General features: G+C 27.2%; 1 protein-coding gene across 1 annotated transcript; it reads left to right on the top strand.

Annotated features, from left to right (window-relative positions):
* The first annotated feature begins 3,625 nt into the window (after positions 1-3,625).
* Positions 3,626-12,653, top strand: LOC147812758 (uncharacterized). The gene is made up of 2 exons (XM_087158758.1): positions 3,626-4,113; positions 12,526-12,653. The coding sequence occupies exons 1-2, from the start codon at positions 3,629-3,631 to the stop codon at positions 12,533-12,535; spliced, it is 495 nt and encodes a 164-aa protein (XP_087014884.1). The 5' UTR covers positions 3,626-3,628; the 3' UTR covers positions 12,536-12,653.
* The last annotated feature ends 28 nt before the right edge of the window (positions 12,654-12,681 follow it).

Here is a 12,681-nt window from a genome sequence, read left to right on the forward strand (position 1 = left end):
GGTCAGTAATAAAATATTAAATCTTGAAATATTCTCCTAATTATTATTAATATTTAATCGAGCTCTGGATGTGCTTCTATAAATATAGAAAAATGACCAGTCTTCATAGCTGCCAGTTTCACATGGTCCTGGTTTTTGCATACTTTAGTAAATTCCCTAAATCTGAGTAAGTTTCCTTTTAAAAAGAAAAAAACCTTTTGAAACAGAATTTTTACACAATTTATTGCTTGCTTGAATATTTAAACAAATACTACTAATACATGGTGAAACAAGCCTCATTTATAGTAAGCATTTATTAATTTTTATTTTTAGTTTATTTTTATTATTATTTTATTTTATTTTCAATTTATTTTTATTCTGAATTCCCTTTCTAAACTAATTAAAAAAAACTTTCAACTAGCAATAAATTGCTTGTTTATTACTATTCGAAATTATGAGCTAAACATAATGGAAAATATTGCAGATTATTTATAGTGTTTAGTGTAATAAACTTTTTGTATTTAGATTGCAATAAAATTCCCTATATGTAAAATATTTAGAGTATATTGCAATAGTTGTCAGGAAATTAATATTTCGTAAAATCTGCTGGATTTTTTCCTATCCAAGTTGGCAGCTATGGTTCTTAAACTTAAATATAATGGGTAATTAATCTAGAAAAAAGGATCTTACAAGTCTTTTTCGGCAGAGAGTGCAGTCTCTAAAGAAGAACAAATACAAAGATTTACGAAACTTATGTGGATATAATAGTAATAAATTTATGAAGTTAAACAGAATAAGCTATGCAGAAACTATTTACTATTCAGGTACAATTAGCACAACACATAAGATTTTCAACCATAAACCACTTGCTATAACATTAATAAAAAAAAGCATTAATCAATTTGGTATTTGTTTAAAACTTAAAGAAGTGATCTAGAGAAGGCCAGAGTCTATGATGATAAAGTAGACAATGTGGTTTACGTTAAAAATTGATCTACCTGTTCCAATTATTTCTTAAATAAATTTGTCTTAGATGTGGTCAAATTTATTATATGAATGATTATATGTGGTTAAATTTATTATTAAATTTATTATTTTTTATATATATATGAAATATTATTTTGCCGTATCACATGAAGCTTTTTAAACAAATGTGCCTATCAAAAGGTAATTAAAAACAAATTATTAGGAGTTGCTTTTGTAATGAATGTATTCATAAAGGTGTAACTAAAGTGAAATTCTCTTATCCTGTATTCACACTTTCAACCCCTTTATATAGAGCTTAAATACAATTTTTAATAATGTGCTTGCAGACCTATATAAAAGTATCTTTGATTTTAATTAGCTAAATAAGGTTCAAGTGTATGTTTCAATTTGTTTGAGTTCATTCTGAAATGCAACATACCATTTTCAAGACTGGAGTGAGGCCTTGATATCTCCTGATTAAGAGGATGCTTTACCACTTGAGAAACTTTTCGTGACAAATTCTGTTCCATTTTAAATTTAAATTATGAACAAAGTGTGTTCAGTTAAAACCAGAGTTAGCTGTATAAAGTTTCACAAGCGCTGATTTTTTTTTCTTACCCCTTTCAAACTATGAAGATGCAAATAAATTGTGGCAGAATTACTTCTCAATATGCAATCTTGAGTAGTAATTCTATCATAATTTGTTTGCGTTTTGATATTTAGAATTTTTGTTCTTCCACAATTTATAACATGGTTTATTCTGGGTTTATCTGAATTCACTCTTCCTATATACTTAAAGTTTCTAATTATTGTGAAAGAGATTTCACTCACAGTATAGCTACTGCATAGCTGCCAACTCTACAGGATTTTTCCAGTTTCTCCTGGACTTCTGGTTTAATTAAAATTCTATTGGTTTATTTAGATTTTTGCAAATTCCCTAAAATTGAGTAAATTTCCTTAAAAAATCCCATTTGGAATAAAATTTTTGTATAGATTATTGCTTGAATATTTAAATAGGTATTACTAGAACTGCAGGTCTGTCGTGGCACGAATTTCCGCGAAATTGTCATCTTTTTTCCTAAAATCCGCGAATTTCTCAATATGTCTTGACTTGCGCAAAAATTGCTTAAAATTTGATTCTTTTTTTTTATTATTATTTTTATAAAACAGAATTTTTTATTTTCCTGAACCTTAAATTGAACACGTAAAATTGATTAGATATTTAGGGGAGTGAATCAATAGCAAAGTAACATGAAAATAGTTCAGAGGTAAGAATAATCACAATCTTGTCAAGTAAGGTGGTCTTTCTACACTTAGGGAGGGTAATTACATTCCTGAAATCAGTAAGAGTACAAAAGAAATTGGAATCACAAAGGAAGGAAAATGTTATAAATCAAATCTTTGACAGAGAAATTGTTATGCATGCTATTGCACTGGGCAATGAAATTTCTACTGTCTTTCTACATGTCCAGTTAATTTTTCCTAGGCGGCTTCTTGTGATTTCTTAAATATGGATCAGTTTCTTAGATGAAGGGGGGGACTAGTAATTATTAGGGACTTATAACTAGTAGTTTGAATGTAGAATGTTTGAGTTTTTACGGCAATTACTTCTTACAAAGCAACAGTCAAGGAATTGTGCGTTGGTGAAGGAAAATTTATCGAGTTTTGGAAATCAAAGACCGAACGCTCCAAAAGTGGCAATTCGAAGTTTGTCGGTGCCTAAGAGCAGCATTGACGCAGAAACATCGTTTTCTAAATATAAAAAGTATTAAGTTATGAAAGACGAAGCATAAATGAGAATAATCTGACAATGTACAATACTTTGTACCAAAATTCTGTTCATTTAAATAAAAATATTAATACTGCTTGGAATTCAAAGAAATACTTTTGTTGTGTATTTTTACGCTTTTTTTATTATTTGCGCAATTTCTGTGTTTTGCATCATTTATATAATAAATTTTTTTAGTTTTAGAATTTGTGTAATTTTCAAAATTTCCCGCGATTTTTCCTCGAGTTAGTGGTTTTTTTTCCTGCAACAAACTTGCAGCCCTAGGTATTACTAATACATAATGAAGCGAACCTCATTATAGAAATCAGTTTTAAAAAAAATTTCTTTTGTAAAAGGTTCAGTTTACTTTTCTTCAGAACCTCTTTTTTAAAAAAATCTTTTAACTATCATTGATGAATTAAATGCCTATTAATATTCGAAATTATGAGTAAACATAATGCATAACATTTCAAGTATGTTTAACCATAGCTGGATAATATTGCAGTTTTTCTATTTTGATGACCCGAAAATTCCCTATGAGCGAAATATTTAGTACATTATGCAACAATTATCATGAAATTTATATTATTTCGTAAAATCTACTGGATTTTTTCCTATCCATGGTGTCAGCTATGCTATTGTATTTCTAATTATTTCATTATAGATATTATAAACTGTATTTATCCTTGTTTGAAAAAAGGTAATGCTTTAAATGTTTTACATGTGTCTTACTAGATGACTTCTCAAGTAAGTGATCACCCTCAAAGCAGCATTGAAGACAGCGGCGACAGTCCACCTAGTAGTCCTTGTGATATTGAGCAGTGCAAACAAGCCATGCCACAGGCATCAGAACGGCAGGAAGTGGCATCCGGTGTGTCCCGGTCACGTTCGACCACCCGTGTTCGTCACAGCGATATGGACGCCGGGGATTGCTCAGAGGATCCCGCCGAGATAGGTAGACCCCCGCTGATGGAGAACTCTGAGGATTTGGGCCGAGAGTGCAATAAATTGTGCAATATTTGGAGTCAAAAAACAATTAGGAGAAACAGAGCCAGACTAGTGGCAAATAAAAAGCAACGCATCATGAATAAAAGAATGACAAAAGCTGAACTTTCCGAGGACAAAAGTGTGGAGAACCCTGCTATGAAGTGTGTTTCTCCCTCGAAGGATATCGAGGGAAAAAATAAGAAATTTGTAAATTCTAGGAATCATAAACTAATAAATTCTTTACCTGGAAAGAAATCCATTCATCGGCAGCAAGCACCGGAAATTCTGCCGCAACTTGTTAAAGTTGCTTTGGAGAGGGAAGAAAATGTTGCTGGATTCAGTGACAATATCGATAACGACATGTACGAGTGTGGACAGTACCTTGCTACTCAACGCCATGCTCCACCTTCGGGGTGAGTTTTTCATTCCTTTTACCTTGAAAAATTTTTTTCTTTTTATTGGTGCATATTATAATAGTTAGTTAAATTAATATAAACTTACAGTTTGCATGCTGAGATCAAAAAAGTACTGTATTGAGTGCTAAAGATTTCAGAAATTTGCAGGTTTTAACATGGTGCATAGCATTCCTAAAAAGTACTTAAAGGTGCTTATTTTCGATTTTCGTATTTTAAAAACCCTTGAAAGTGCTTTTTTCATGGGGTGTATGTAAAAAGTGCTTTTTTTTCTTTACCGTGTTGTTTTTTGCCACATATTATGCTAAAGCATGCTTTTCACATTCAATTTCGTTCTATTTAACGTTTTCACAATCCATTTCGGAGTAGCGTTGGTCCATAGTGTATGAAAGCAGCAATCATTTTACATGTTTGATGAAATACTTGCGAGTTTGCATGTGCGTCTACTGGGCTGAGTTCGGTGAGATTATTGCACTCTCATGTGCAGCTCTTGCATTTTGCCACATAATCTCAATTTCAGGCTTCATTTTTCCACCTTCTGTTATCGAACCGAAAAATCTCTTGATCATTTTATGATGTCTGATATAATCAAGAAAAGAGTTCTTTGTCAGAAACTAGTTATTTTATCTTGATCATACGAAGTCTTTGAAAATTAGTTTGCATTTTGTTAATGTATGTATACTATTAAAAAATATTTTTTAATGCTTGAAAAGTACTTAAAAGGTGCTTAGTTTTAGTTTAAAGATTTGGCAACGCACCCTGTTATAGTTTGCATGCTAAAAGCAAAAAAATACATTATTGAGTGCCAAAAAAATCTGCAGGTTTTCAAATGAACAAACAACATATTTATTAATTTTCTTGCACTATTTTAATTTCCCCTCATGTTTCCTGGGTTTTATACTACCATCTTCTTTTTTTTCTGCTAGCAGTAGGGAAAAAATATTATTTCTTTAATTTGTTAAAAATTATTGATTGTTTAATTATTGCTTCTGTGATAATTGATTTCCAAGATGTTGGTTTCTGCTAAAAGATCTTTTTTTACTTATTTTTTTTTTTTTTTTTTATTCTGTTCATTTGACAGTCTGTTTAAGAATTTTTTTCCCCCATTAGATCAAACAAAACTAATTTGCACTGTCATTTTAATTTGTTTTCATTATGATAATGAACTAATTCTTTATAAGATGGTCCAGTAAATTTCAGGATTTGTTGATTTTAATCACTATTTCAATCCTGATGATTGAAATCAAGTGATTTTTGTAAAAAAAATCATTGATTTAAATCAACTGCTTTTTATGCATATATATATTGATTTAAAAAGTTAAAAAACAGTGTTTTAAATTATGGATACTTTTATTATTTCTTTTCTTAGTTTCAAAATTTATTTTAAGTAAATTGCTGCATTAATTAATTTTGACTAATGATATTACTTCCTTTCTTGGTATGTGTTAAATTCCAACACATTTGAAATTACATTTTTAAAAATCTTTCAATTCTTAAGATTGAAAGTACAGATTAAAGTAAACATTTTAGTATTTTTTTTTTCGTAATATATTTACAGTATCTCTGACATAATCAGATTTTTTATTAAAAAAATTTATGAAAAAAAATATTTTTTTATAAATTTTTGCTAGCTTAACTTATCTATTTTGATATAGGATTAAAAATGAATATTTTAATATAAAAATATATGCATTAAATATTTATTTTGTCATTTTGAAAATCAAGAGAGAAAAAAAGAAATCACAATTTTAAATTAAGATTATGGTTTCATAACTGAAACTTAGTTTTAACCTTTTCACGTGGGCGGAAAAATAGCAAATCGAGATCCTCTGGTGGACTCTTTTTGAGACTGGGGGATGAATTCAAGAAAGGGAACCGCTAATCCCTAAAACAAGTCAAGTGATGAGTGTTAAACATCCCCGAGAGTTTTATTCTCCCTCTGTTATTCTAAACGCCATTTGCTATCTTTTACACCACCGCAGTTCAGGATAATAGAAATACCACTGGGGGTGGATTCCAGTTTTTTGTTGACAACTGAAAAAGCGCGGGAAAACTTCTTTGGTGGTTTTATAGGATTCAGGGTAAAAAACTACATTCCGAATGTCACATGTCGACTATTTATAGTGTTTTACAAACATTCAGAATTATTACGGTGTGTCACAATTTCCTCATTTTATTGTTTTAAATTCTATAAACAACACATAATCCTAACCATAGTTCCGAAAAACTATTCATTAAGCTGACTACAAAAGTATTATGCATGCACACACACAATCAATATATATATATATATATACATATAGGACAAATAAAAAAGAAAATTATAAATTACAATGTCAATACCTATTTTAAACTATATTAACAATTAAAATCTCCATCATGAAAATAATTTTATTGAATCTTTTATCTTTCTCACGTTTGATTACTATTAAAGGTTGTTTAAAAAGTTTTTTTTTCGTTCTATCAAATATTTTTCATCATATATTTACTTTAAAATTAGTGTAATTGTAGTGTGTCATTGCTTTACATTAATACTTTCAACGTATTTTGAAACATTTAAACACTTTACTGTTTAAAATGTAGAAGTATTATAACACATTTGAAGAATAGTTAAAAAAAACTTTGTTCTTTGGAATATTGTTTCAACGGGTAACTCAGTTTTTGAAAATTTCAGTTTGGTATCGCTGGCGTTATTTAAATCAGTTATTAAAGTTATATCTATTTTTTTATAAGCTCTTTGATGCCATATTAAAACGATTGGTTTATTTACATGTTTCCGCAAAAAATAAACAAACTAATGAGGTGCACAGTGATAATAAACACTCTTTTATTGAGTTAAAAAACGTCGGAAATTTTGAGGACCAAAGGGAAAAGCTTGGTCCATATCCATTTTTCAAGTAAATAATGAACAGATCTTCCTCTCTTGCATTTTGGGGATTTATATATGTATGGGGATATATATGTTTTAAGTGTGAAATCAGTTCTTCCTGAGAGTTATCATGCCGTGAAATCGGGTCATAATGCGGAAAAACCCTTTTACTCGCGAGTAAAATCGACTTTTCTTTGAATCAATTTTTATATGCATGAAGAGTTTTTTTTCGTGGTCTTAATTCATTTAATTATAAATATCTATATTATACAGTATAAATATCAATATTTTAATTTATAAATATTTGTAACATTGCTGAAAATTTAATATCTTATCGAAAGATACTAAATCTTAGGAAAGAACATAAATAATTGTAATGTCATATTTTTGTAGACAGGTCTATTCAGTCTGAGTTATTAGTGAATGGATTTAAGTCATAGCCAATGGAAAAGAAAATATAGGAAATTTAATTTGGTATTAACTCTTTGACTGAATTATTTTATTTTCATCTTTTTGAGCTATCGACTTATGAAAAATACCGGTCATTTCAATAAATGATAAATATTTTTTTCTCTTTATTCAGCAGAATGATTTATTTATTATTGTTATTATTATTATTGATAATAATAATGAAATAAGATAGCAAGGTAAATGAGGATAATTTTGCCCTAACTCCCGGCTAATTTGAAAGATCCTCTCTTGTTAAGAAAGTAAGATCATTTCGATTGAAAATTATGTTATCAAATAAATTCTTCTTATTTTATAAATTTTTAAGATTTCTTAAGAAATTATAAACTATAATAACTTTGTTAATTATTTAAAAATAAACATAAAAAAATTTTTGAATTAATTTTCAAAATAGTTCATAATAGTTTATATCATTCCTTTAAGAAATATCTTATGCGTTTACCGAACTCTAAATTTAAAACACGATTCTTAGCACATTTATCCCTTTAACTCTTAGTTAGAATCTAATATGCGTTCTAAATTTCAAACAAAATTTTTCTTCAACTTCCTTTATGTCTTTTTAAAATAGTTCCAAAAATGCGAAAACTCATAAATATTTCAGTTAATGTGCTTCAGTTGCAAATGATTAACATATAACAATCGGGCTCATTTCTTTTATTTTGCTGCAAATATCATGAAAAGTAAGCACTTTATAGAAACTGCATAGCATATATAATTTTTTTCCCTAGCATTTTTAAATTTTTTTTGAAAAACATAGTCATTCACAATTGACTTCAACTTACTCATGTAAGAGATTTGTAGAATTTTATTGTTCAAAAATTTAGCTTCAATCTTATAAAAAGATACAAAACTGAGATATTAAAAGAATTTCTAGGAACTATAACTGAAAGTTATACTGTGTGTAGAAAGAAGGAAAGAAAAATGAAAATTGCCACAAAAGGAAAATGGTTTTCTTAAGAAAGTTAAAAATAGCGTTTATGATTTCAATTTCTTAAACATAGAAAATACATTAGTAATTATAAATTATATATTTATAAATGTGACATTTAAAATATTTATGTATCCAAAAGTGTAAATACTCTTACGTAGTATTAAGTATATATATTTTTCTTCGGAAATGCAGATATTTATTTAAAATCATGTAAGAAAATTTTTTTTAACTGCAGGAATTATAAGCAAAATTTCAAAATTCCAATAACTATATTAATAACACGAATTTAAAACATAACCTAAAAAAAAAACTATTTATTTGAGTTTATGTAAAATATATTGCTTTGATATTTCATTTCAATTTGATTTAATTTACTTAAAAGAGCGCTTTTCGATTCTGATTATTCCATATCTTTTACATACAATTGAAAATATTCGTTAAATTATATTTGTAATAAAGAAATTAATTTATTCAAAATATAACTCACAACTAGAACGAAAAAATTTGTACAAAAAAATAGCAATAATGAAACTGACTAAAAAAGACCTAAGAAAACGACAGACAAACAAAAATGTACCCGAACTTGGAATAGATGTTTGAAGGTAGGTGGGAAATGTAAAAAAACTTTTCTCCCCTTAACTTAAAAAGGTGAGACCTCTCGTAGTGACTAAAACAATAAAACAAATCCCACTGTAACTTGATCCTGTCTCTTAACTGAGGAGGAGATTTTTTCCCCTATTCTCTCGCTGAAAGTGTCACATGCCCACCACAGGATCCCAAGATCAGATGTGACAACTGCTGTCACAGCCCCCCGGAAAAGGTTAATAATTAAAGTATTCTTGAAATTCTCTATTTCATCTAGTCTTTAAACTTCATTCATGCATTTGTTTCAAAATGGTTGCTATGCATTCAAAGCTATTATAATGAAAAATTGCTTTAGGTAGTTAGAGCTTCTAAAGTATTCTTATAATATAGTTTTAATCTTAATTTAAATTTTGATTAAACATTTATAAAGTTTTTTTAGTCATAAATCAAAGTTTTTACAGTGTGTTTGAATAAAAAAAAAATCTGATTTAAATCAAATAAATCTGATTTTTTATTTTTTTTTTTAAATTAAAAAAATCATGAACTTTGGTAAATTTACAATACAAAGACAGATCCAGCTTTTCCAACTGTTGGATTAACTGTTACATTTATATAAATTGTCTCTTAATGTCCTTTATTTTTTTATCATTTTGTCCCAAAAGTCCATATTTTGAATTAAATATGTCATTTAATTTCTTGTATTATATTTTTTTTCTCCTTTTGGAAACTACCCTTTAATTTTAAATTTTTTTTTCTTTAAATTTTAAGATTTCCCTCTTAACCAAGAAAATTTATTTTCAAAATTTAGATATTTTTTCATGATTTTCTTTATTAGTAAGGAACTTTCGCCACTTTTTCTTTAGCTTTTAAGTACTTGTATGCAGGGTTCGTTGATTTAAATCAGCTTGATTTAAATCACGATTTAAATCATGATTTAAATCAACTAATTTTTTTTTATCTATATATATTGATTTTAAAAGTTAAAAGACAGTGTTTTAAATTTTTGATACTTCTATTATTTTCTTTTCTTAGTATTAAAATTTAATTTAAATAAATTGCTGCATTAATTAATTTTAGTTAACGAAATTACTTTCTTGGTGTGTGTTAAATTCCAACACATTTGAAATTACATTTTTAAAAATCTTTTGATTCTTGAGATTGAAAGTACAGATTAAAGTAAACATTTAATGCTGTCTTAATATAGACTTGCATAGCTGTAGAAAGTAATTAATAAACATGAATTTTTTTCAAAAAATAATACAAGTAATGTTAATTAAAATTCTACCTTTTGAATGAAAAAGCGTTAATTAAAATCTACATCATATTTTATTGGTGGAAAATGTATATTTCTGAAGCTTGAGGTTATATTAAAAAGAAATTACCGTAATATGCCAAAAACAGAAAAAGAAGAAAAAAACGGGCTGATGAATTCAGATGTTTTTTTTCCTATTGTAGTGTCTCCCTTTCAAACTCTTTCGAAGTCTATTTGATGCAGTAGGGTTATTAACTGGTATTTTTTTCTCATAATATGTTTACAGTATCTTTGACATTATCTGATTTTCTATAAAGAAATTTTGTGAAAAAAAATTCCAATGAATACATAGATTTTCTAATTTTTTTTTAGCTTAACTTATCTATTTTGATATAGAATTAAAAGTGAATATTTTAATATAAAAATATATAGATTAAATATTTATTTATTTTTTGATGAATACTTCAGATGTTTTTTAACATTTATAAACAGAGTCTGCTACATTTATTTTGTCATTTTAAAAATCATGAGAAAAAAAAAAGAAATCACAATTTTGAATTAAAGTTATGGTTTGCTAACTGAAACTTTGTTTTAATAGTTAAAGCACAGGGGTCTGTCCAAGCCGGTACCTTTACAAATTCAACATTAGGAAAAATGATAGAATAATCACACAAAATACTTATTCTTAAAATTTTATTTTTGTGTTTCGTAAGAAACAATAAATCCATATTTTTACTATATTTGTGTTGATTTTTTAATATAATTTTTAATTTTCACAAAATATTTACCTCTCAGAAAGACCCAAACAGACCCCTGAAGTATTCTTTAAATTCTCTATTTCATCTACTCTTTAAATTTTAATCATGCATTTCTTTCAAAATGGTTGCTATGCATTCAAAGCCATGTTTTAGTTAGAGCTTCTAAAATATTGTTACAATATAGTTTTAATATTAAGTTAATTTGTTTAAACATTTATAATTTTTTTAATCATAAATTAAAGTTCTTACAGTGTATTTGAATAAAAATCAAAAAAATCTGATTTAGATAAAAAAAAAATCCGATTTAAATCAAAAAAATCCGATTTAAATCAAAAAAATCTGATTCTTTTGATTTTTTTTAAAAAAATCAAAAAAATCACGAACCCTGCTTGTATGACAGAAAATGCATGTCTATGGAATAAGAATTGTGGAATAAGAATGTGATAAAATGCTATATATTCAAAGTAACATTGGGGAAAGTTATCTTTAGCTTATGATGTTTAACATGCTAAAGCCTGTTATTAGGGTCAACTGCTTGAACTAGTTGTAAACAAAAGATTAAAAGAATTTTTTTATCTCAAGAGCATAGCTGCTAACTCTACTGCATTTTCAAGTAGACTACTGGATTTTGCTAGTTTCTCCTGGATTTTGTACATTTTAAAAAATTCGCTAAAGTGATAGTTTCCTAAAAAAATCCCTATTGAGTGAGTTTCCTAAAAATCCCTATTAAAGTAAAAAATTTGCACTGATTTTTGCTTGCTTGAATATTTAAATAAGTATTGCTTATATATAACGAATCTAGCCTCATTTATTGATATCAGTTTTAAACTTATTTTTTGTTCTAAATTGTTCAGTTTAATTTTATTCAGAACTTTTTTAAATTAATTAAAAAAATTCTTTAAACTATATTTGATCTTTTAACTATAATTCCTATTAATATTCAAAATTATGAGTAAACATAATACAAAACATTTCAAGCATATTTAATGCCAATCATGACTGCAAAATGTTGCATGTTTTATACTTTTGATGACCATAAAATTCCCTATCTGTAAAATATTTAGTATATTATGCAACAATTATCATAAAATTTATTTTATTTCGTAAAATCTACTGGATTTTTTCCTATCTATGTTGTTAGCTATGAAAAAGATACATTATTAATTTCGTAAGTGTTAAGTTCAAAGTACTTTTTGAAGTAAAAAATTTTTTGTAGCAAGAGTTTTTAATTGCCATAAAATTTTGAAGCTACTTTTCAATTATTTTTTATTATCAGTTGAATGAGAATATACACAAATTAAAACAGTCTTTTACAAATTACACAACTCTTCTTTTAGACAAACATATGTGGAATTCAAACGTATATTTATATAAAAATTGCCGTTATAGGTTAAAATTTTAGAACAATTTCGAGAACTCAAAAAAACTTTTTGCATAAATATTTCCTAATTTAAAAATTCAGTTTCTTTGAATATTTAAATTTCAAGTACCTTTCTAAGTTTCGCACGATTTTGAGTTCATCCAGACTTAAATTCTTTTTTTTTCTTAGGGTCAGCTAAGTGAGGGTCTTGCAGTTGAAGCAGAAAAAATTTTATGCAATCTCGTTTGTTGGTGTACTGACAAAATGATAGGAATGAAATTCACGGAAGGCTGCCTACAAAATATAGCAAATAATAGGTAAAAATTTATTCAGTTGATAGTTCAT

The sequence above is a fragment of the Parasteatoda tepidariorum genome, chromosome 3 (assembly GCF_982258835.1).
Source record: "Parasteatoda tepidariorum strain Cologne lab strain chromosome 3, Ptep-v5.0, whole genome shotgun sequence".
Classification (NCBI taxonomy): Eukaryota; Metazoa; Arthropoda; class Arachnida; order Araneae; family Theridiidae; genus Parasteatoda; species Parasteatoda tepidariorum.